Raw genomic sequence first — 25,531 nt, 5'->3', positions numbered from 1 at the left:
CTTGAGAGAAACGTAATTGGCCACAACCTAGTACGCGTCCTCCTGGTCACATAGACACAGAAACGCCCAACTGCAGAACGCGGAAATAAGAATACACCCGCCTGCGGTAGCTTTTTAAATACATTCATCGAGGATGTGGGCTACATTTTCTCTGATTAATCTAGGATGATTAATGTATTATCAACGTATATTTGTTTTGAACCACGCTAGCTACCGAAGGAAAGTGCGGTAGGTGAAAAATAATGAAGTCTGTCTGTGTATGATGTTAGCGCCAAATGCTGGCTAGCCAGACTTGTCGCTGAATGTCTCTACACTTGTTTCATTGAGGCATCAATGATTTTCAATCTTGTAATCACATTTTGTAATGAAATAATTAGTTGGTTGGTTGGCTGGCTGGCATACAAGTAAACATATCTGCTTGTACTTCAGCTGCTTGTACTTAAGGTAGCTGCTTAGCTAGCTCCTTATGGAAAAGTCTCAACGGATCCTTGGGGAAAAAAACTTGGTAAAATCATGACGTCAGTGATCATTAGGTCGGAAAGTCGGAACTCCAGAAAGGGCCGAGTTTCCGACGTGTTGGATGACCGTTCAAAAGATTTTAACCAATCCACACTCGTTTTTTTCTCCGATTTCCCAGTTGTCTTAAACGCACTGAAGTTAAAAGTCGGAGATTTCCAAGTTCCCAGTTGATTTGAACGCGGCATCAAAGGTAGACTCAGCGGTATGGCGTAATATGACGTAGGTGCACAAAGTAAACAGCATAGTGGGTCAATTTCCCCAACAACTACATTTCGAACTTGCAACTTGTGTATTCTACTTGCGTTGAAGCGCAAGGGTAAACTTCTATTGAAGTTAAAAACAGCTGTTTTGGTCCCATACCTACCAAGCATAAGCGTGAATGGTACATTTTTGTATGTGCCATTATAGCTTCTGTGGCAGCGCTATTGACCCTATCTCCATTGGAAGTAGTCCATTTTCTTCTTTACAATTGGCTGATCCCTCCTGATGACCCGGTTGGACATTACTCCCAACAGTCACCAGGCGGGATCAGCCAATGAAGTTGGAAGTCCGACTAAGTTGACTACATTAAAATGGTGGAAGCCGTCTTCTTCTTGTTTGATGAGGTTTAATGCGGTTGGCTTCCAATAATTGTTGCATTACCGCCACCTACTAGAATGGAGTAGAACACCCTTATACTTTGCTTGAAAAAAATAATAAAAAATACCCTACCATCTATCGCTACACGCACAAAAAAAATATCATACTCCACTATTTAAATCTATTTAGTCCTACTTCAGGCCAACAGCCTGAAAGGATGGGACACCGCCACTTATCACACCCTGTAACTCTACTGACGTCAAATCTCGCACACCCAAATACCTCTCTGCAGATGCCACCACAACCTCTATTTTCTGTGACTTACGGTCCATCCCTGCAGTACAGTTGATAACCATTGCTATAAATGGCTAAAATCCAATCTTACTGAAACATATATCCCTTGTTGGTTTATCCCTCTGTACTGGTACAGATCTACTACTCACACCACTCCTCTCAGGATCCCTCTCCCTTAACATATCTTCATCTACTTTCTTAATTGCCTCAGCATATGACAACTTCTGCGCTACTCTAACCCTGGAAACCTCAACCTGCCTCTCTCGCACCGGACATTTCTGATCCCCAGCCCCATGGGCACCCCTACAATTAACACATACCACTACTTTCCCCAATGCTACACATTCCTTTGTCTCATGCCCTTCTGCACACTTCTCACACCTCCCTCTTACACACTGTTGCCACATGCCCATAAGCTTGACACCTGTAACAATGTAATGTATTCGGCACAAAAGCTCGTACAGGATAACTTGTATATCCTAACATCACTTTGTCAGGCAAAGACTCAACATCAAAACTCAAAAGAACAGACAATGACTCTTCGGTTTCTCCACTCACGCCACCCTGTCTGCGTCACACCAAACGACGAGCATCACAAACACCGGGAATCTTACCCTTCAGTTGGTCAGCTTTCACATTTACCGCTACCACAGTAATTACTCCTTTCACTGGCGCTCTTTTCTTGAGAGCAAAACAATTCACATCTCTTGCCCCCATTAGTTTAACACGGAGCGCCTTCTCCCTCTGACCAGCACAAACAATTATCACAAGACCACTTCTGGTTACCCTCACCGATTCCACAGCACCCAACTCTGTTTTCACCCACCCTGAAACACACAAATGGATCAGCCAAATGGCAAGGGTCCACTTTTTCAAAAAACTTCAATCCTTCTGTCACAGACTGATCTTTATCCTGACCCTCGGTGCCAAGCCTCGGGCTCCGAGAACTTCACCACACCTACCACCTCTGATACTTCCCCCTCATTCACTTCCATTTCTCCTCCTGTCTTCAGCTCACTCTGCTTACACTTTCTACTATTCTTCTTTAACAAACCATCTCCCTTTTTTCCCGCCATTTTTAACCGACTCAAGCTCACCCTCTTCCTCCCTCTCTCTCTTAGACCTCCTCTGCCTCTCTTTTTCCCTCGAGTCTAGTTTGGTATTACGCTACAAGCTTGGCACACGTGTATTTGGGGAGTTTCTCCCATTCTTCTCTGCAGATCCTCTCAAGCTCTGTCAGGTTGGATGGGGACCGTCACTGCACAGCTATTTTCAGGTCTCTCCAGAGATGTTCGATCGAGTTCAAGTCCGGGCTCTGGCTGGGCCACTCAAGGACATTCAGAGGCTTGTCCCGAAGCCACTCCTGCGTTGTCTTGGCTGTGTGCTTAGGGTTGTTGTCCTGATGGAAGGTCCTGAGCGCTCTGGAGCAGGTTTTCATCAAGGATCTCTGTACTTTTCTCCGTTCATCTTTCCCTCAATCCTGACTAGTCTCCTAGTCCCTGACGCTGAAAAATATCCCCACTCCCTGACCAAGGCCCTTCTCCCCCGATTGCTCAGTTTGGCCGGGTGGCCAGCTCTAGGAAGAGTCTTGGTGGTTCCAAACTTCTTCCATTTAAGAATGATGGAGGCCAGTGTGTTCTTGGGGACCTTCAAAGCTGCAGAAATGTTTTGGTGCCCTTCTCCAGATCTGTGCCATGACACAATCCTGTCTCGGAGCTCTACGGACAATTCCTTCGACCTCATGGCTTGGTTTTTGCTCTGACATGCACTGTCAACTGTGGGACCTTATATAGACAGGTGTGTGCCTTTTTCCAAATCATGTCCAATCAATTGAATTTACCTCAGGTGGAGTCCAATCAAGTTGTAGAAACATTTTTAAGGTTAATCAATGGAAACAGGATGCACCTGAGCTCAATTTCAAGTCTCATAGCAAAGGGTCTGAATACTAATGTAAATAAGTTATTTCTGTTTTTTTATATTTCATAAATTTGCAACAAAAAAACTGTTTTCGCCTTGTCATTATGGGGTGTTGTGTGTAGATTGATGAGGATTTTTTTGTGTGCATTTAATCCATTTTAGAATAAGGCTGTAACGTAACAAAATGTGGAAGTCAAGGGGTCTGAATACTTTCCGAATGCACTGTACATCTTGTTCTTGCCTTGTCAAGGGACGCCATTTAACCGGCCATCACAATCCACCCAGTCCGTTCGGTGGAAGCCCTCAATGGCGCTGCCCATGTTAATACAGACTTTTGGCCACTAGCCTCTATCACTAGCCTCTATCACTAGCCTCTATCACTAGCCTCTATCACTAGCCTCTATCACTAGACTCTATCATTTGAGTTCAATCGCTTTTTGACGAAACCTTCCATACATATTTTCCCATGGAAGAATGGTCAGAAAGTGACTTTTTGGACCTGAATGCCAAAACATTCAAGAGATAAAGGTGCTCAACGTTTGCCCATTTTGTATACCCCACCATTACATTTTAGTCACCCTTATCCAGAGTGACTTACAGGAGCAATTATGGTTAAATGCCTTGCTCAAGGGCACAACAACATTTTTATTTTTTTATTTTTACATTATAAAATAATTTGAAAACCCTGTTTGTAAGCTTTAAACAATATCTCAACCGTTGATCTTCTTCAGTGATGAAGACATGAATGTCTCATGGTAGGGTGGGGAATGCAAAATGGGTAAACTTTGAGCACCTTTATCTCTTGAATATTTTGGCGTTCAGGTCTAAAAAGCCACTTTCTGAGCGCTTCTACAATGGGCAAATATGTATGGAAGGTTTTGTTCAAATCTGAAGGGGTGCTGTCAAAAAGTGATGGAATTCAAATGGATTTACCCTGACGCGAACCCATGCACATGCGCAGTTACTGTGTGTAACTGTGTGAGAGCGAAGTCATGCATCTCGCTCACCGCAATATCTGCAGTGCTGCTAGTGGCAATGTTATTTCGCCGAGTTTAACTTTAAGGGTTAGGGTAGGGTTTTTTGCATGACTCCCGAGTGGCGCAGTGGTCTAAGGCTGTGCCACTAGAGATCCTGGTTCGAGTCCAGGCTCTGTCGCAGCCGGCCGCGACCGGGAGACCCATGGGCGGCGCGCAATTGGTCCAGCGTCGTCCAAGGTAGGGGAGGGTTTGGCCAGTATGAAAAAAACAAAACATGTATGCATTCACTAACTGTAAGTCGCTCTGGATAAGAGCGTCTGCTAAATGACAAAAATGTTTATGGGTTAGGGCAGGGATCATCAACTAGATTCAGTCGCGGACCGTTTTTTTATTTATTGAGCGGATGGTCAGGGGGCCGGAACATAATTGCAAATCATTTGTAGACTAAAAATGTACCCCAAGAAGCCCAAACAGATATTTGACTAAAACATAATCATTTCAAACCTTGCTTACATTTGTATACAATCACGTACAGTATATCTCGCTATTATGCGTGGGAATACTTTGGAACAGATTTCCAAAATTAAAATCACTTGGAGCTGATTTGCTGACGTTTTTAGTCTTTTTTTTTATGTCCAACAATTTTTTTTCTTGCTCAGAAAACTTGGGTGTCAAATAAAATCAAATGCGGCCCAAATTCGGCCCACAGGCTGCCAGTTGGGGAACCCTGGGTTAGGGTAATGGTAGGGATGTCCTTATGATGATTTTATTTTCCTCCTTTGTAGGAAATGTCAAGTCCGAGGGAATTGAAGGAGGCGTTCGTCAGCAATCTGAATGGGACCAGCCTTGGGGAAGTTGCCCTGGGCTCCTTTCTGGCCCCGCTGTGTCTGATCAGCAGAGGACTGGTTCTGATTCTATACCATCTGGGCAAGGGGGTGCTCCCCCTCCCCTGGATCGCCCACTTCGTCCTGGACTTCTCCATGATCATACTACCACTGGTCTTATCGTGCACTGTTCTGAGTGACATCCTTCACCTAGTCATCCTGGGCCTGGCGGTTGTGTGTGGGGCTGTGCTATGCTATATCTACCGTACCAAAAGGACAACCGCTGTCAAGAGCTTCTTCCAGAGCCGTGTTCAGTGCGACCAGGTCCCCTTTGTGACTATCTTTCGAGTCCTGGTCAATGTGAAAACGGCCATAAGCATTCTAGCTGTCGACTTCAGCGTGTTCCCCAGACGCTATGCGAAAACGGAAACCTACGGAACAGGGGTTATGGACTTTGGTGTCGGAGCATATGTCCTCGCTAACGCCCTCGTCTGCCCAGAGGCACGGAGGAAGGAAGTCTCAGGATCCAAGTTAAGCCAAGTGGTAAAACAGTTCATGTCTGTCTGGCCCCTGGTCATTCTAGGCTTGGCCAGGCTGGTGAGCGTCAAAATGTCTGGTTACCACGAGCACGTGTCAGAGTATGGTGTGCACTGGAACTTCTTCTTCACCCTAGCCATAGTCCGAGTAGGGGCTTCTGTTCTCTTGGCTCTGTTCCCTGTCAACAGGTCATGGCTCCTGGCTCTTCTGATTGGAGGGCTTTACCAAGTGACCCTGGAGATGTCTGGGCTGAAGTATTCCATCATCCACAACGATGACAGGACAGGAGGATTTCTGCAAGCCAACAAGGAGGGGGTTTCATCTGTTGTGGGCTACATAGCCATCTACATGGCAGGGGTCCAGATTGGACTGTACATAATGCGACCAAGGACACAGGTCAAAGAGTGGATCAGAGTGATTTGGAATCTCTTGTTGGTTAGTGCTGTACTGTATACTACCTTGGTCCTATGTCAGGCCTCTGTTGAGCGAGTGTCTCGCAGGATGGCCAATCTACCATTCTGCCTCTGGACCATTGCCCAGTCAATGTTTTTCTTGTCCTGTTTAGCAACTGCTGATGTTATTTTGGTTTTTATGAAAACGGTATCAGGTTGTTCATTGGTGTCCTCTTCCTGGTATCCTTGTAGAAAGGAAGCTTCTGCATCTGAGGAGAAAATGGAGAAGAAAGTTGAGGGACTTTGTCTCATTCAAGCTGTGAACCGTAATCAGTTGTTGTTTTTCATGCTTGCCAATTTACTGACTGGAATCACAAATGTGCTAGTAGATACATTCAACAGTAGTGATTACATTTCTGTGTGTGTTTTGCTGTCATACATGTTCATAAATAGTTTTGCCATGTACATTTTACATCTCATGAAAATCACAGTAAAATTCTGGTAAGCACAGTGCTGTTCTCTTTACAATGACTGACCTCTTCTTATTTTAGCAGTCATAAAGACTTATTCAAATAAACTGGAGTGTCAACAGTCATTCTGATTCCCATGTAAAATTGCCTTTTAAGTAACTAAAATATCACCCATTATATTTTTCTTGGTTAGATTTTTGTTGTTGTTGAAAAAGTACTTTTTTTCTCATGGCTACCTACCAGGAAGTTTGAAAAGACAGGCTGAGCCGGTGGGGATCTTATATTTATGAGCTCGCCTTGACAGACAGCTCTTTTGAAACGCCTATTTCATGAATTGTGGATTCAGTGTTGCAGCAAAATCATCTGAAGCAAATTTGGTAATACACAAAGCAACTCAAACATCAGTAACCACGTTTCCATCCAGTTTTTATGTGAGTAAAGTCATACCGTATTAAAAAATAAATAATCATGACAGCTGTGATGAAAACTGGTAGTTTTAGTACAATTGTATAAACGCAGACAGAATGTGTTCGTTTGACATGGTGGGATCTTTTTGTGTCTGTAAAATTAATTATGCGAGAAATGGTGGTGGAAACGCCTTTATGCGCAAAAATATCGAAGTAAACTTGAAAGTGCAAGGTGATGAGCTTGATGCTCCTTTCCAATTAATATCGAGGGTCTTATTCTGGTGACATGATGATCGATGCTTGACTACCGTTTGACAAATAAAAATAATCTCACTCTTTTGTCCATATCTGCGAGCTGTTGGCTAGAGCGCACGTGCCAAGACCAGAGTGGGCACAATCGCTATATACAGTAGCGATGGAAACCCATTTAACTATTTTTTTTTTTATTCGGTACATGGGAATTTAACCGCAAAAGTAATTTGTATGTGCACTACGTCATCACGCACAGACTTTTATCTGCAACAAGTACATTTTATGGAACATTTGGTGGGGAAATGCGTTTTGGCACCGGTACAGTAGCTATCTTGCTATATAAACCACGCCCCTCTGCAAACACGCCTTCTCCGATGTTGGTTACAAGGCAGTACTTATTTAAATTTGGTTAGAGAATATCATGTTACTATTGGTGTATTAAAATGAGAAGTTGCCGTTGTAAATATTATGCAAACATGTTGTACAAATATGATCTCTTGATAATAAAATGCTTTCAAATGTTTCGTTTTTATTCACATTTAATGTCACTTTGATCAAATATATTATCATAGAGAAAACTGTGCAAGTTTTGGTTTTTGCCCTAACACTACACAGCTGATTCAAATAATAAACTAATCATCAAGCTTTTGATCATTTGAATCAGCTGTGTAGAGTTAGGGCAAAAACCAAAACATGCACAGTGTTTGGGAAACGCTGGGTTAAGGTTAGGCAAGGGTTATGGTAAAAGTAGCCTCGACACAGATAGAACATTGAGACAGATATTTCACCGGATGTATAAATGTGAAGCATCCGCTTGGCGTTTCCACTACCAAATATGGTAGTGAGAGGAAGCCCAGTGGCTGGCAGTGGGAGAAGATGGAACGAGATGGATTTTGGCCGACATTCTGCTACTTTTCTCATCGATGAAAGATTTGATCTCAATACAGTTATCTGTTCCCAAAACTACAATAGGTTACGAACAGAGTGGACTACGTTTTTTAGACTTTACCCTTAGCCAAAGTTTTTTTTAATGGAGTTGTTTAGGAGCATAAAGGCGAATTTAGTTTTTGCACACGCGCACTTCACAGAGTAGGCGTTGCCTAACAGAAATATGCAAATATATGCTAGAACGCACCAATAGGATCTCGCTAGCTCGTGTTTGGCTCTGCCCACCGCCTTGCTTGTTCTGCCCACTATGACTCTTTGTTCTCATTTGAAACGGCGGGCTGTGGTCTATCTTGGTTTAGTTATACTAAATCTTTGGTCTTGCGTTGCCATACCTCCAAAATCCCAAAACGGGTTATAGACTAGGTTAAGGTTAAGGACGTCCCAAGAAACACGGATTGCGCGAACCTTGCCCGGAAGTTATTTTTGTTCGTACGTCTTGAGTGCAAAGGTTACATGAATATTCCGCCGCTGGCGCATACACCTCTGTGACCGTCGCACTTGTTTGTTTTTGTATAAAAAGGCAACTTTTAAAAGCGGGTAAGTAATGTACGATGATTACTTGTGTTTACAAAAATAATGTCATTATACTCGTGTAAATTCGGAAAGAAGTGTCTGTTTTTAATAACATGGACAGATCTGTTGACGCACTCTGTCTGAGGCGAGAGCTAACGTTAGCCAGCTATCTGTGGCGTTCTGACGCTTCAATTTGATAATAATTTCCTCAGACCCTGGACGTAGTTGGTAGTTAGCTAACTTAACAAATAATGTTAACCACATAGTTAGTTACTAGTAAATATAAACAAAGTCAATTGCGTAATCTAACACGTCATGACTGTAGTTTTTGTATTTTCTTAAAGATTGCGCCTCAGTTTCAAAACAACTGAAGTTCTCTTACTAGCTAGCTAACTTTGCTAACGTAAGTACCACGCTAGCTAGCCAGCATTTATTAGCATCCACTTAACTAGCCAATATGGTCAGCTATCTGGCCAGCAAGTTAGCCATGATAAATGGGTCATAGACTTACTGCAATGTGTAAGCGTTTTAGGAATACTAGCTAAATTGTTGCCGTTATCATATTTTCAAATCATTAACTAGTTAGTTAACTAACGGTACATTGCAATGTCACCTTCCAATTTATAATTCGCTAGCTAACTTACATAGCTAACTTTAACTTTTGATATTATGCAATGACAAGGCATCGAAATTGAAATGACCCGCGACGTAAACGTTAGCCCTAACTATTGGTGAAACTGCGACTGTTGGATTTGCTCAATCTGTCCCCACTGTATACCGGCAGTACTGCGACCACCACGACAGGAGCTGGAAAACATGGCGCGCCTGGTTGCGGTTTGCAGGGACGGGGAAGAGGACTTCCCTTTCCTCGCAAGACAGATTCCCCTGTACATCGATGACACTCTCACGGTAAGAAAGTGCAGTGTTTCCGTCTCGCACACGGTGCTGTAGTTTGAAGGCTTTGCAATCAGTCACTCTTCTGAAAGAAGCTATCTATGTCGAGCAAGAAACTCAGGTCAAATGCCTTGACGTTAGTTGCGAGCGAGCGGACTACTGTTACTAGGCCTCTCCAACAACTAGCGTTAGCAAGCTAGCTAGCCCGATTCTCCAACCGGCTTTCCAGTCAGCAATATTGTTTGCTAGCTAGCTATTTTGGCATACCGAGCTATCTCGAGCGGTCATGAATTTAATGATTCCCTGATGTATGTTATGTAATGTATTTTTAAATTATGTTTCTGAGCTGTTAGGCTAGCCTAACTGACCAGCTAACCGGCAAGCTAATCACGACTGCAAACTGTTAATTGTATGCGGTTGCTAGTTAGCTGGGTGGGTGGCTTGCCTAAATGGTTATCATTTGAGCAGTGGTAGTATATTAGATACTGAGCATGGACATATGTTGGCTATGCAGGAACTGTATGGACAGGTTAATGTTGGAAGAGCATTCATTTAGTGGACAGCTTTACTTGCGCTACTTTACATAGCTGGTGTAGCATCCCCCAGTCATGTGCTGATGACACTTTCACTATGAATATATGTCCCTTTTTTAAATTTGTTATTACAGATGGTGATGGAGTTTACTGACAGTGTCATGAACCTTGACACTCACCAGATCAACAGCTCTCAGATGAAGCAGTTTGTTGAGGTGAGTGAGTGCTGTGACAGTTATAAGATTTGAGTGTACCTTTCAAACATGGCTTGATAATGTTTACCTTTAAGACTGGTTGTCTTACTTTGCTCAAGGATTAGGCCTTTTTTTCTTCACCACTTAGCTACTACACACAGTACTAAGACAGTACTAAGTCAAGTGGTGTCTAACTCGTGTGTGCCTGCCTGCCTCTGCCTCCCCTCAGCATCACAGCATGCTGAAGCAGCAGGACCTGAACATCGCCATGATGGTAACTTCCAGGGAGGTGTTCAGCGCCTTGGCCCAGCTGGTGCCGTGTGTGGGCTGCAGGCGGAGTGTGGAGCGCCTTTTCTCCCAGCTGGTGGAGTCCGGGAACCCGGCCCTGGAGCCCCTCACTGTGAAGCCCACCGGCGTGCTGTCTGTCACCAAGGCCTGCATGGCCGACGCAAAGATGCTCTACACCCTCTTTTACGTCCACGGGTGAGTGAGAGACCTGTCACAAGACTCACACTCCTGTAACCATCATACTTTATTAGCCTGTCAGACTGCTTCTTGTGTAGCCTACATTTTATTGACCTGTCTCCAGACCGACTCTTTTATCTGTACTTTATTGGCCAATTTGCCTAAGAAACAATCTCTCAAAACTGTGCCCCCGATTGACAGAATAAATATTACATGCAATTTCTCGCATCCCTGTAAGAATCCGCTGTGTTTGTGTGTTGGAAGATTTTTTTGTTTAGCATATGTAAGTACTGAAACAATTTGACCACTATGTTTTTATGGTAAACTATTAGCATAAATAATGTGTCAGACTGGAAGATAAAATAATGTTGTTTTTTGTTTTTGTAGGTCAAAGTTAAATGACACGATCAATGCCATTCCAAAAAGCAAAAAGAATAAACGCTGCCAGTTGCACTCCTTAGACACACACAAACCTAAGCCTTTGGGGTGAGTCACATTTACCACCGCTATTTATTATCTATTAAACTGCTTGTGTTGGACTTATGACGTCATGAATGATGATACAATTCTAGAAAAAAAAAAGTTGTAAAGCCTCTTCTCTCAGATCTTGTAAATGAAATGTAGGCTGAACGTCCACATTTTGGTCACACCAGGGCCAGACTAGGCCATTTCAAGCTACAGTAATAGTCATTTGTGATGTGCAGTATTGTAGTGTCTTTGAGATATCTCTGAATCTTTAGAGGAGAAGGGAGCGTAGACAAAATGCTAGGTTTAGAGAACAACAAAGATGGAGGAGCCAAGACAGACAGCAGATGTAGCGTCGTTTTTCCCTTTGGACGCTGTCCGGCCCCCAGCAGGTAGGCAGCAAAGCAAACACTGCTTGTTCATTCAGAGTGTTTCTAACTGACATTTCTTGATGCTAGTTAGTTATCGCCAGTCTGAAGTAGTTGAGTTCATTGTCAGCATCTTGTATTATGTTGTGTACATGTACATCTGTGAAGATCTACTTTTTTCAAAAGTAAAATACTTTTGAGTTAAAGCTAATTTTTAATTGGCACGCATGACCTTTTCGTCACCTCTATTGTGAAGCTGACTTGATAGGTTTATTGATTGAAATAATGCATTGATTGAATCGTGCATGATGTCAACAATGGGGGGTTTTGCTGCTCACAGGGGAAGCTGGATGGATGTGTGGGAGCTCATGTCTCAGGAGTGCAGGGACGAGGTCGTCCTGATCGACAGCGCCTGCCTCCTGGAGACCCTGGAAACATACTTGCGCAAGCACAGGTAAGTCATGGTATTAAGTAATATAGTCTGTTTACATCCAATGGGCTTTGTTTTATTTTCGCATTCGACTGCTTGGGAAATTGTACTAATGTTTTAATCTTCCCTTCTCTCTTCCTTTCAGGTTCTGTACTGACTGCAAGAACAAGGTACTGAGAGCGTACAACATCCTGGTCGGGGAGCTGGACTGCACTAAAGAGAAGGGCTACTGCGCTGCCTTGTACGAGGGGCTTCGCTGCTGTCCCCACGAGCGCCACGTCCACGTCTGCTGTGAGACTGACTTCATGGCACATCTCCTGGGCCGGGCCGAGCCCGAGTTCTCCGGAGGTTACGAGTATGTAAACTGCTGCCTTTTTCCTTTGTTCTAAACACATGTAGTAACCTACAGTGCTGGCAAAATACATTGGCACCGTATCAACTTTTCTTAAATAATTCTGTATTTCTTCTGAAATAAGTTGCAAATGAAAAATAATTTGGTCTCCACACATTAGTGGATTTTCAACATTGCAGAACCAATTTTATTTTTGTTCAGTTTACAAATGGCCTGGACCACCTTCCACTTTTCAGCAGCAAACTGCTCTATTGCTTCAATGTTTGAGGGGTGCCCTCCACCAACTGCTGTGTTCAGCACTTGCCATAGGTTTTGGATGGGATTCAGCCACTCCAGAACAGTCCAGCGTTCCTTCTTGAACCATTCCAGGGTGCCTTTGATGTGCGTTTGGGGTTGTTGTCCTGCTGGAAGACCCACAATCTTCAACAGAGAGACAGTCGTTTTTGGACACTGGGTTGAAAATTGCACTCAAACACCTTGATAATCAGCAGAGTTCATGTCTTGCATTATCGATCCTCCCCCGTGTTGTCCTCTGTAGCTCAATTGGTAGAGCATGGCGCTTGTAACGCCGGGGTAGTGGGTTCGATCCCCGGGACCACCCATACATAAAAAAAATGTATGCACGCATGCCTGTAAGTCGCTTTGGATAAAAGCGTCTGCTAAAATGGCATATTATTATTTTTATGTTTGATTGTAGGGAGAGTGTTCTATTTTTAATGGTTTACTTGGCCTTTGGTAAAACATAGAAAGACCCCACTGCTGAAGGAGACACAAGAAAGCCAGATTGAACTTCTGTAAAACCTAAACTAACTTAAATCCTGGGGGGGAATGTTTTGTGGACTAATAAAACAAAATTGGAGCTCTTTGGCAATACAGATCAGTGCTATGTTTACTGATGACCAAATTAAGCATGAAATGAAAACACCCTCCCTACAGTCAAAGATGGGGGAGGTTTGATAATGCTGCGGGGTTGCTTTGCTGTCTCTGGTACTGGGGGGGCCTCGAACGTGCCCAAGGCATCATGACATCAGCAGGTGGTTTGGAGTCCAATGTTCCAACACGGTGTCCGAAAACTGGGTCTCCATTGAAGGTCCCAAACACGCATCAAAAAAAGCACCCAGGAACAGTTCAAGAAGAGATGCTGGACTATTCTGGAGAGGCCAGCGAAGAGTCCGGATCTGAATCACATCCAAAACCAGCGAGCGCAGAAAACAGCCGTTGGACTTCCTAACGGGCCGCCCCCAGGTGGTAAGGGTAGGTAACAACACATCTGCCACGCTAATCCTCAACACGGGGGCCCCCTCAGGGGTGCGTGCTCAGTCCCCTCCTGTACTCCTGTTCACCCATGACTGCATGGCCAGGCACAACTCCAACACCATTAGGTTTGCAGACGACGTAACAGTGGTAGGCCTGATCACCGACAAAGATGAGACAGCCTATAGGGAGGAGGTCAGAGACCTGGACGTGTGGTGCCAGGATAACAACCTCTCCCTCAACGTGATCAAGACAAAGGAGATGATTGTGGACTACAGGAAAAGGAGGACCGAGCACGCCCTCATTCTCATCGACGGGGCTGTAGTGGAGCAGGTTGAGAGCTTCAAGTTCCTTGGTGTCCACATCACCAACAAAGTATCATGGTCCAAACACACCAAGACAGTGGAAGAGGGCACGACAAGATTTGCCATGGGTCCTCAGATCCTCAAAGTTCTACAGCTGCACCATCGAGAGCATCCTGACTGGTTGCATCACTGACTGGTATGACAACTGCTCAGCCTCCCCTGTGGGAAACGAACCCACATCCCTTACGGCCAAACCCTCCCCTCCCATGGGTCTCCCGGTCGCGGCCAGGATCTCTAGAGGCACAGCTAGCACCGTGATGCAGTGCCTTAGACCACTGCGCCACTCGGGAGCTATGCATAGTCACTTTATCCTGCTGCTCTTAATTATTTTTTATCTTAACTGCATTGTTGGTTAAGGGCTTGTCAGGAAGCATTTCACTGTAAGGACTACACCTGTTATATTTGGCGCATGTGACAAATAAAATTGGATTTGATTTGGTGGAGGGCACCCCTCCAACATTGAAGAATTAGAGCAGTTTTCTGCTGAAAAGTGGGCAGGACTTCCAGTAGACGGTGCTGCAAGCTCATTGATGGCTACAAGAAGCGTTTGTCTGCGGTTTTCTTGAACAAAGGCTGTGCAACCAAGTACTATCCCCAGGGCAGTGATGTAGTCAAGTCACTAAGCCTTGAGGTCTAGTCCCAAGTGTCCAAGTCTGAATCCTTTATACTCAAGTCCAACCATTTTTTAATGCAACATTTCATTACACTAACCAGGTTTCCATCCAACATTTCTAAGGGAGTAAAGTACGTGGGATAAAAAAATGTCACGACAGGCCTGATGGAAACAGCAAATTTGTCGGTGAACTTTCCAAATGTCGACAAAACAAAAATACTCTAGACAAGGTGGGATCTTTTTGTGTCTGTAAAATGTAATTATGCGAGAAATGGCAGTGGAAACGCCTTTTTTATATGCAAATATTGATATAACAACCATCCTATCGACGTGAACTTGGAGTCATGCGATATGTTGTGTGGTCCTCCCATTACGTCTCAGGAAATCATGCAGTTTATTAGGATCCAAATGAAATGAGTTATGAAGAACTTCACAGGGTGGTGAAAGTGCCACGGTGATGAGCTTGATGCTCCTTTCCAATAAATATCCAGGGTCTTATTCTGGTGACATGATCGATGCTTGGCTGCCGTTTTTAACAAATGAAAATAATCAGGTAGCCTACCCGCACTGTGTCTGTGCGCTGTTGGCCAGAGGGCACGTGCCAAGACCAGAGTGGGTACATTCAATATATAACGCAACATTTTTTTTTTGTAGCGTTAAATTCGACGTAATCATTTTTATGTGCACGACGTCATCACTCACAGCCTTTTAACTGCAACAAGTGAATTTGATGGAAACTCGTCTCTGGTGGGAAAATGCGCATAGGGTTTTTAATGTGAATTTTAGAACATTTGCATGAAAATCTGTCGACAATTGGATGGCAACCGATCTACTGTTGCACGTTTAAAGGCTAAATAGATGAAACGGCTATCTAACACTTGCTGTTGTGGCTAGTATGTTAAATAATACAAAATATATTTTCTGACAGTCACAACTGGTCAAGTCTGAGTCACTAGTGGTCCCCGGGCTGAGCCGCTAGTGGTCCCCAGGCTGAGCCACTAGTGGTCCCCAGGCTGAGCCGCTAGTGGTCCCCAGGCTGAGCCGCTAGTGGTCCCCAGGCTGAGCCACTAGTGGTCCCCAGGCTGAGCCGCTAGTGGTCCCCGGGCTGAGCCACTAGTGGTCCCCGGGCTGAGCCACTAGTGGTCCCCGGGCTGAGCCACTAGTGGTCCCCGGGCTGAGCCACTAGTGGTCCCCAGGCTGAGCCACTAGTGGTCCCCAGGCTGAGCCACTAGTGGTCCCCAGGCTGAGCCACTAGTGGTCCCCAGGCTGAGCCACTAGTGGTCCCCAGGCTGAGCCACTAGTGGTCCCCAGGCTGAGCCGCTAGTGGTCCCCAGGCTGAGCCGCTAGTGGTCCCCAGGCTGAGCCGCTAGTGGTCCCCAGGCTGAGCCGCTAGTGGTCCCCAGGCTGAGCCGCTAGTGGTCCCCAGGCTGAGCCGCTAGTGGTCCCCAGGCTGAGCCGCTAGTGGTCCCCAGGCTGAGCCGCTAGTGGTCCCCAGGCTGAGCCGCTAGTGGTCCCCAGGCTGAGCCACTAGTGGTCCCCAGGCTGAGCCAAAGGTGCCAATAATTTTGTCCATGCGATTTCTTTATTTTTAAATTGTAAACTTCAGTTTACAAAAATAAAATTAGTTCTGCAATGTTTAAAATCCAATAACATGGTGTTACATTTCGTGTTATTTTACAAGAAATTGGGAATTAAGGAAAGTGCAAGGGTGCCAATATATTTGTCCGGCACTGTAGTAGTAAAGTATGATCCACTCACTCCACTTAGTTGCAGTTCTTCCACTACCTTTTTGTTTGCTGGTTAAAGACCATCATATTGAAGTAACATGCAAATTCTCACAACTCTCTTGCCCTCTCTCGTTAGACGCAGAGAGCGGCATGCCAAGACCATTGACATTGCACAAGAGGAGGTGCTGACCTGCCTGGGCATCCACCTGTACGAGCGGCTGCACAGAATCTGGCAGAAACTGAGGGCAGAGGAGCAAACCTGGCAGATGCTCTTCTACCTTGGCATCGACGCTTTACGCAAAAGCTTTGAGGTTTGTTTGTTTGCACAATGCCTGCCAGCATTAGGCCACCAATAACATGCTGATGTGACACGGACAGGTTTGTTGATGGAAGTGATGTATGTAGAGCGCTTTCCCATCCAACACAAAGTCTGTTTACAATGTGGTGACATTGTCACAGTGTATGTATTGACTCATTTGACATACTTTTTATATCATGTTTTATTTAGCCAGGTAAGTCATTTGAGAACTCGTCTTTTTATAATAACGACTTGGTAACACCCATTTCCCCCAGACGGCTGTGGAGAAGGTGCAGGGCATCAGTCGTCTGGAGCAGCTGTGTGAGGAGCTGTCGGAGGAGGAGAGGGCCAAGGAGCTGAAGCAGGAGAAGAAGAGACAGAAGAAGAAGAACCGACGCAAAAACAAGTGCAGCTTCGACGTGTCTGTGCAGGAGGCCGAGGGCAAGGACAAGAGCCTGGATGAGGTAACCACACACAAAACACGGAGCACTGAGGCAGCATGACAACAAGGAAATACATTTTACATTTTAGTCATTTAGCAGACGCTCTTATCCAGAGCGACTTACATGAGCAATTAGGGTTAAGTGCCTTGCTCAAGGGCACATCGACAGATTTTTCACCTAGTCGGCTCGGGGATTAGAACCAGCGACCTTTCGGTTACTGGCACAACGCTCTTAACCACTAAGCTACCTGCCGCCCTGGAGACTGTTATAGGAAACTGTCCTTGCATGCCATCGGCATACTTATTCCACATTATCTGGTTAACCTCATCCAGGCTAACCATGTTATTGACTGATTTAATAATGCATTCTGTTTGTGACCTTGTTGTTGTTCACACACTGTGTTCGTCACATTAAGACATTCAAAATGCCATCAGTAGGTTTTAAATGGCAAATATAGCTATCAAATGTCCAGACAGTGTTTTAAGTCCCTAACTCTCCCTGCCTATAACACTGCCTTCCCTTTCTGTGGTCGAGGCCATTTAGTGATATGTTACTCTAATGCTGTCCTGTCATTCTCTGTTATCCCCCCCACACAGGGTTCATTAGAGTCTGTGGAGAGTGGTGGTGGCTGCAAGGCCTGTGGAAGCCGAGAGGGGGAGGGGGGGCATGTCGGCTGTGTGGAGGTCGTCGTCACCAGCAACGAGAGCCCTACTTCCTGCAGCTGCCCAGACGGCAACGTGCCCATCCTGGGCTCTCCCAAAGTCAAGAAAGGTAATGCTGCCACCACCATCCAACCATCACTCAAGACCAGACACCTGACCCTTGGTAAGATCAATCTTACCCAATGATGGCCATATTTCTGAAATGTATTTATTTGATGAAGGGAACATGTACAATTTTAAACGTAAATCTCAATAGGAAATGTGATGTATTATATCATAGCTAGACAGCTAATTGCCCCGTGTAGCTCAGTTGGTAGAGCATGGCGCTTGCAACGCCAGGGTTGTGGGTTCGTTTCCCACGGGGGGCAAGTATGAAAAAAATAAAATATGTATGCACTCACTAACTGTAAGTCGCTCTGGATAAGAGCATCTGCTAAATGACTAAAATGTAAATGTCATCTTCAGTCCCCATTGATGAATCAACAGGCTGAGCTCTTTGTGTATATGTTTCAGTGTTTTCACTTTATTCAGACAGATAGAATGAAAGGAGACGTAGCGAGGGAGAATATCGGTGGGGTCGGGAGAATATCGGTGGGGTCGGGAGAATATCGGTGGGGTCGGGAGAATATCGGTGGGGTCGGGAGAATATCGGTGGGGTCGGGAGAATATCGGTGGGGTCGGGAGAATATCGGTGGGGTCGGGAGAATATCGGTGGGGTCGGGATGTGTACCCATACTGACTGTGATGGTGTATATTAGGGTTGGCTGATTTTTGACCATGTTCGACAGCCATCGTCGACGGTGACGACGTCGTGACGTCACAAGTTATGTTTTTTTAGCATATTTGAACTTTTACTGCGCCGCCGGAGTCTGGCAGGGCACACCAACGCACAGGGCGACATGCCAACTGGCCGGAAATGTTCAACACATACAGTTAGTGCTAGTTAGACTATTAGCATAATGCTGATCATTGGCCTTTTTATTGCGGACACGCCGTTGTCTGGCTTATTGTTTTCTCATCTTCATCTTCCTTTTTCTCCCCAATCCCCGTTTTTGATTTGAATGCGTCTTGTTGGCCTCGGCATAGCCTACTTTTTCCCACGATCAACCATCGAAATGAATCTGTAGGTCTAACTGGAGTTCCGTCTCAGAACATAGTAATAATGAGAGAGATTAATGGAATTAGGTAGTTGGAAATAGCCTGAAACGTTACTGCTCTACTTGACCAAAGTGTAGGCAAAAATAAATTGTGCCGTCAGGAAAATCCCTCCTGGCAAAATCTACAGCCAATGATAGCCTATAGGCCTACACATAGCCTACTGTCAAAAGTTGCAGTAGGCTAAATGTTACTTTGACAAATTAAACGTATAAATTTATATTTATAATATTTACGAAGCGTTTATTAATGTCCTTTTTAATTGCACAATGAGCAATAGGACATATAAGCTCCCGTAGAAGCACTTTCAATAATCGGAAACACAACATTAATGAATGATGAGTTGTAGTTGTCTCACAAACAACTTTTTAATAGCTTACAAATTGTGCATTTACACGGAACAAAAATACAAACGCAAACACAATTTCAAAGATTTAACTGAGTTACAGTTTTATAAGGGAATCAGTTAATTTAAATAAATTAATTAGGCCCTAATTTGATGGATTTGACATGACTGAGAATACAGATATGCGTCTGTTCTTCAGATACCTAAAAAAAATACAAATAATAATCATGCTGAAACGTGAAGTGATGGCGGTGGATGAATGGCATCACAATGGGCCTCAGGATCTCCTCACGGTATCTCTGTGCATTCAAATTCCCATCGATAAAATGCAATTGTGTTCGTTGTCCGTAGTTTATGCCTGTCCATAACCCCACCGCCACCATGGGGCACTCTGTTCACAACGTTGACATCAGCAAACCGCTATCCCATATGACAAATAGGCCTATTATCCAGGCTATGCCTTTTGCCTATCAGATAAAACAAATGATTATTAATAACATTCTTTGACACTCTTTTCACACCTAAAAAAAAGGAATGAACATTGGCTTAGGCTAAACTAATAGCCTAAGCTTATTAGGATATGCCTTTTGCATATCGAACTGTACAAATCCTAAATATAGGCGTACAAGTTACAAAATAAATAAAGTAGCCTAAACAAAATAAGTACGAAAATAACCTAAATTAGTACAAAAACAGTGCAAATAAGTCTTAAGGTTTGACAGAATATTTTCGCTTATGCTCGGGTCTGTGTCTCTCTCTCTGTGCTCGGGTCTGTCTTCTCTCTCTCTCTCTCTGTGCTCGGGTCTGTGTCTCTCTCTCTGTGCTCGGGTCTGTGTCTCTCTCTCTCTGTGCTCGGGTCTGTGTCTCTCTCTCTCTCTCTGTGCTCGGGTCTGTGTCTCTCTCTCTCTCTGTGCTCGGGTCTGTGTCTCTCTCGCTCTCTGTGCTCGGGTCTGTGTCTCTCTCGCTCTCTGTGCTCGGGTCTGTGTCTCTCTCTCGCTCTCTGTGCTCGGGTCTGTGTCTCTCTCTCTCTCTCTGTGCTCGGGTCTGTGTCTCTCTCTCTCTCTCTGTGCTCGGGTCTGTGTCTCTCTCTCTCTCTGTGCTCGGGTCTGTGTGTCTCTCTCTCTCTCTCTGTGCTCGGGTCTGTGTCTCTCTCTCTCTCTCTCTCTCTCTCTCTTGTGGGTCTGTGTCTCTCTCTCTCTCTCTCTCTCTCCTCTCTCTCTCTCTCTCTCTGTGCTCGGGTCTGTGTCTTCTCTCTCTCTCTCTCTCTGTGCTCGGGTCTGTGTCTCTCTCTCTCTCTCTCTGTGCTCGGGTCTGTGTGTCTCTCTCTCTCTCTCTCTGTGCTCAGGTCTGTGTCTCTCTCTCTCTCTCTCTCTCTGTGCTCGGGTCTGTGTCTCTCTCTCTCTCTCTCTCTCTGTGCTCGGGTCTGTGTCTCTCTCTCTCTCTCTCTGTGCCTGGCTTCTCTCTCTCTCTGTGCTCGGGTCTGTCTCTCTCTCTCTCTCTCTCTCTGTGCTCGGGTCTGTGTCTCTCTCTGTGCTCGGGTCTGTGTCTCTCTCTCTCTCTGTGCTCGGGTCTGTGTCTCTCTCTCTCTCTCTGTGCTCGGGTCTGTGTCTCTCTCTCTCTCTGTGCTCGGGTCTGTGTCTCTCTCTCGCTCTCTGTGCTCGGGTCTGTGTCTCTCTCTCTCTCTGTGCTCGGGTCTGTGTCTCTCTCTCTCTGTGCTCGGGTCTGTGTCTCTCTCTCTCTCTCTCTGTGCTCGGGTCTGTGTCTCTATGCCTTCAGGGTGTATTTCCAATAAGATGAATCTGGATTTGAATATAGGCTACATCAAAACAAATAAAAGGGCAATGAGGAACCATCAGGTCTAGTTGATTTACCATGTCTGGAAGGGACCACCAGAATGTTCACCTTTTCTGCCCCAGAGTAGTGAATTGAGCAGGACGATGGACTTGTAAATGTTGACAGAGGTTTGTAGTCTGTCAATCCTTTTCCCTGAATATTTTTGCGTACGCTGCAAGTGACTTCGGTCAGGTCTGCTGCTGTTCTCACATCTTTATTAGAATGATATTATTCACCAAATCACAGTTCTGGTATAACCAATGTGTACTTTATATTGTGTTTTTCCTGCCAATTGACCCCTACGTGCACAACTATGCCTGGATAGGACGATGTGTCATTCCAGACATCGCCCAACCCTTGTGTGTGTGTGTGTGTGTGTGTGTGTGTGTGTACATATGTCCAACAGTATGTGGACACCTGCTCATCGAACATCTCATTCCAAAATCATGGGCATTAATATGGAGTTGGTCCCCCCTTTGCTGCTATAACAGCCTCCACTCTTCTGGGAAGGCTTTCCACTAGATGTTGGAACATTGCTGCGGGGGACTTGCTTCCATTCAGCCACAAGCATTAGTGAGGTTGGGCACTGATGTTGGGCGATTAGGCCTGGCTCGCAGTCGGCGTTCCAATTCATCCCAAAGGTGTTCGATGGGGTTGATGTTGGGGCTCTGTACAGGCCAGTGAAGTTTTTTTCCATACCGATCTCGACAAACCATTTCTGTATGGACCTCGCTTTGTGCACGGGGCATTGTCATGCTGAAACAGGAAAGGGCCTTCCCCAAACTGTTGCCACAAAGTTGGAAGCACAGAATCCTCTAGAATGTCATTGTATGCTGTAGCGTTAATATTTCCCTTCACTGGAACTAAGGCGCCTAGCCCGACTCCATTAAAAACAGCCCCAGACCATTATTCCTCCACCAAACTTTACATTTGGCACTATGCATTCAGGCAGGTAGCGTTATCCTGGCATCCGCCTTACCCAGATTTGTCCGTCGGACTGCCAGATGGTGAAGCGTGATTCATCACTCAAGAGAACGCGTTTCCACTGCTCCAGAGTCCAATGGCAGCGAGCTTTACACCACTCCAGCCGACGCTTGGCATTGCGCATGGTGATCTTAGGTTTGTGTGCGGCTGCTCGGCCATGGAAACCCATTTCATGAAGCTCCCGACGAACAGTTATTTTCCGGACGTTGCTTCCAGAGGCAGTTTGGAGCTCTGTAGTGAGTGTTGCAACCGAGGACAGACTATTTTTAAGCACTACGCGCTTCAGCACTCGGCGGTCCCGTTCTGTGAGCTTGTGTGGCCTACCACTTCGCGGCTGAGCCGTTATTGCTCCTAGACGTTTCCACTTCACAACAACAGCCATTACAGTTGACCGGGGCAGCTCTAGCAGGGCAGAAATATGACAAACTGACTTGTTGGAAAGGTGGCATACTATGACGGTGCCACGTTGAAAGTCACTGAACTCTTCAGTAATGCCATTCTACTGCCAATGTTTGTCTATGGAGATTGCATGGCTGTGTGCTCAATTTTATACACTTGTCAGCAAGGTTTTTTTTCTTTTCTTTTTTTTTCCCTTCTCCAGGTCTGTCACCTCACAGCAATGGGAGTGACTATGGCTACTCTTCTAGCATGGAAGGCAGCGAGCCTGGTTCACAGGAAGGCTCTGACGTCGCCTGCGCTGAGGGAATCTGCAACCACGACGAAGCAGGTTGGTCCATTTTCAGTTAATGGTCCAAAAATAGTAGTGGCTAGGTGTGTAAATTTGAAATTGGGATCCTTAACGTTAAGAAAAATCCCTACCTGAAAAATGTTTAATTTTTATTTTTCCCCCACAAAATTTAAAATCATAGTGCAGTTATTACAAAACATTATTTTCTGTGTTATGGCCTAACTAGACAATATGCTATAGAGGCCTGGGGAAAGTTGTGTAATTTAAATAAAACCAGAGTAAGAGGTGAACTTTAGGCAACTTTGGTGAATTTGCGAGGCCTGCAAGACGACGACGACATTGCCTGCTCTTGCTCTTTGCTAATGATGCCAGTGTATGTTCAGTCTTTGGTCTGTTGCTTCTAGAATATCCTAGCCTATTCATTGATGATAGCCTCTGCTTTACTGAAGTTATCAGACATGGCAAGCCAAGAAATTGCGAGATGCAGCATTCCATTGCGAGATACAGCTTTCCCTCGCTATTCACGTGAAATTTTTTGCAGTTAAAACCTTTACGATTTTTTTCCCCATTTGTTCCATCCCTAGTAGTGTTGCTGTCATTGTCATTTTGTGGAAGGCTCTAAATGTGGCGTACCTGCATAGGATGCCTGTCATCTCCTTGTCTTCTTGTCATCTGAAGGAGACTACTTGTGTGGTCATCACTGTGCTGAAGACAAGGAGGACGGCGGGGTGGACAGCTGTGTGGAGTGCTGGGCCAACTCAAAAGAAAACACGAAGAAGAAGAAGAAGACTAGGAAGAACAAGGGCTTGTTGTCTTACCATCAGGTGAGATGAGAATGTCGTAGATGTGATTTAGCAGAAATTCCTGCTTTTAGTACATCATTTTCCATTCGTATAGCCTATAATTGAAATGGACCTTTCCCATAGCCAGATTTTCCTGATGATATGTTAGCCTGGTCAGAGGTGTGATCAGGACATGTCATTCGTTGCTTCTCAGGTGGAAACTATTAAACTAAACGTAAACTTTTTCTCTTTTTATTTATTTTTTTTCTCCACAGGGTCCAAATGCAGAGGGTTGTGTTGTGGAAGAGAACAGGAGAGCGCAAAACACTGCTGCAACGTCACCGGTGTGCAGAACCAAAGAGACGTGTGCCCAGCTGTGCCTCGACACCTGTTCTAGCATTGCACTGCCATGGGGAGAACATCGGAAGAACATGAGCTATTGTCTGGAGGCAAATATCTGTGGTCAGGAGGATACCAATGCCAAGAGTCTTATGGAACTACTGGTCAGTGACGTTTTTCCAAAAGCTGTGATGGTCACTTCAGTGTCGATGTCATTATTTGTACTAGTTTTGAGTGGCGCTGTAGGATGTAAAATATGATTCAACGTGTGTGTTTGGAAGGTCCATTGATCAGCGCTTTTTTTTGTACTAAAAACAGGACGACTCTGAAGTGACTTCAGATGATGAGAACTGCCTCACGCAGGACGAGATCCAGTCGTTTGTGGACAACAACAAGTCCTTCTACAACAACCGCGACCAGTACCGACAGCACCTGAAAGATAAATTCACCAAGTACTGCCGCGGAGGTGGAGATTGGTTCGCTGCTGCCGCCGCCACCACCAGCGTCAATTAATGAATTAGCTGCTGTTGCACTACTCTGTCGTGAAATCTTGTTAATGGGACAACACTCATGGTGATTACCAGATTACCACTGCTCTGCTCGTGCCACCTTTTTTATAGGGAGAAAGAATTCAGTAGTTCATTTTGGTGTCTTGTTCAATGATTCCTTATCCCCCCATTTGGTTGAAGTAAATGTGATTCTTAATTTCCCACCTCTGTTCTTCTACACTCTGTCTATCTCTCTCCTCTCTTTTCACCTCTTCCTGTTTACCTTGTCACACCGTCCTTGTTGTCCTCCTCCCCACCCTGACCAAACCCAGCTGTTTCTTTCTGGTCTCATTTTGTAGGGCTGCTGGTTTAGAGCACAGTGGATCTGATAATTAAGCTTGCAAGCTGTGACGTTAGGGTTTAGCTGTTAGTAGTCAGTCGTTTTTGTTTTTGTTTTCGCATTTTCCAATTTGTCTCGGTCTCTTCCTCTGTGACACTTCATTTTAGTGGAAAAAAGTTGTACCAATAAATGTGTACAGAAATGACATCTGAACAGATTTTACAGTAAAACATCCATTTATAACAGGGATTGGATGTAATGTTAAGAAGGGCGCAATGTGTAAAATTGACAAAATAAAGAATATTTATTAATATGCATTAGAAAATGTGTGCTGTATGACTTTTTTTCTACTTCTGACCTGGCAACCAACTCGTGCGATGTTCATGAAGAACCTGGAGATGGCGTGATATGAGTAGTTTATCCTCACAGGCCTGTGATTGTTAGCTGACCCAAAGGCAAACGTCAGAACAGTACTATACTTTACCGTCATCGAACTAATAATTTCATACCTATAGCTTCTTATAGTCTGCATTACATTTTCACACGTAAAGGGGATTTCTTGCAAAACTTTTCAATTTAGGTTCAAACTTTGGCTGCTCTTGGTGGCAAAAGAATGCAACATGCATGTGAATGTGAAAGCTACATGGCGACAGCGCTTACTGTTTTGCTATACAGTAGCTAAGTACTCCTCTGACTAGTTAAATAGTGAGGATGACGTTTGTCTCCTAAAAGATTCCCAGTTTTTAAGCATTGAATGTATCTTGCGCATTGTTCCAGTCATAGTCGTGATCTCGAACCACCATTTTATTTGCAGCAGTATTGGAATTGAGTGTTTTTCTGTTTGATCGTCACTTTTTTTTTTTTTTACTCAAATGTTGTCGTTT

General features: G+C 44.8%; 2 protein-coding genes across 7 annotated transcripts; both read left to right on the top strand.

The window, feature by feature from the left end:
* Positions 1–67: 67 nt before the first annotated feature.
* Positions 68–6,616, top strand: pigw (phosphatidylinositol glycan anchor biosynthesis, class W). Its single transcript, XM_041893449.2, has 2 exons — positions 68–228; positions 5,072–6,616. Exon 2 carries the CDS (start codon positions 5,075–5,077, stop codon positions 6,542–6,544), a length of 1,470 nt encoding a protein of 489 aa, XP_041749383.1. The 5' UTR covers positions 68–228; positions 5,072–5,074; the 3' UTR covers positions 6,545–6,616.
* A 1,822-nt stretch (positions 6,617–8,438) lies between these two features.
* LOC121579128 (gametogenetin-binding protein 2) lies at positions 8,439–24,491 on the top strand. Of its 6 annotated transcripts, none has more exons than XM_041893442.2 (15): positions 8,439–8,653; positions 9,414–9,538; positions 10,191–10,271; positions 10,480–10,733; positions 11,103–11,201; positions 11,456–11,572; positions 11,889–12,002; positions 12,124–12,333; positions 16,426–16,600; positions 16,863–17,051; positions 17,627–17,855; positions 22,612–22,737; positions 23,377–23,522; positions 23,756–23,983; positions 24,138–24,491. In XM_041893442.2, exons 2-15 carry the CDS (start codon positions 9,446–9,448, stop codon positions 24,330–24,332), a joined length of 2,256 nt encoding a protein of 751 aa, XP_041749376.1. In that variant the 5' UTR covers positions 8,439–8,653; positions 9,414–9,445; the 3' UTR covers positions 24,333–24,491. The 6 variants fall into 6 exon arrangements, with proteins under 6 accessions (XP_041749376.1, XP_041749378.1, XP_041749379.1 ...); XM_041893444.2 differs by having other exon boundaries at positions 8,440–8,653; positions 17,627–17,801; XM_041893443.2 differs by lacking the exon at positions 8,439–8,653 and adding an exon at positions 8,852–9,032.
* The last annotated feature ends 1,040 nt before the right edge of the window (positions 24,492–25,531 follow it).

The sequence above is a fragment of the Coregonus clupeaformis genome, chromosome 13 (genome assembly GCF_020615455.1).
Source record: "Coregonus clupeaformis isolate EN_2021a chromosome 13, ASM2061545v1, whole genome shotgun sequence".
In the NCBI taxonomy this organism is placed as follows: domain Eukaryota; kingdom Metazoa; phylum Chordata; class Actinopteri; order Salmoniformes; family Salmonidae; genus Coregonus; species Coregonus clupeaformis.
Note: the sequence above shows the minus strand (reverse complement) of the source record. Positions and strands in the feature narration are given on the sequence as shown.

What these genes read in the sequence shown, in the direction of transcription:
- LOC121579128 (XM_041893442.2), top strand. Translation starts at nt 9,446, where the DNA reads ATGGCGCGCCTGGTTGCGGTTTGCAGGGACGGGGAAGAGGACTTCCCT. An exon ending in ACATACTTGCGCAAGCACAG is followed by an intron (nt 12,003 to 12,123) that starts GTAAGTCATGGT and finishes TCTTCCTTTCAG; the next exon opens with GTTCTGTACTGACTGCAAGA. An exon ending in GACCAGACACCTGACCCTTG is followed by an intron (nt 17,856 to 22,611) that starts GTAAGATCAATC and finishes TCCCTTCTCCAG; the next exon opens with GTCTGTCACCTCACAGCAAT.
- pigw (XM_041893449.2), top strand. Translation starts at nt 5,075, where the DNA reads ATGTCAAGTCCGAGGGAATTGAAGGAGGCGTTCGTCAGCAATCTGAAT.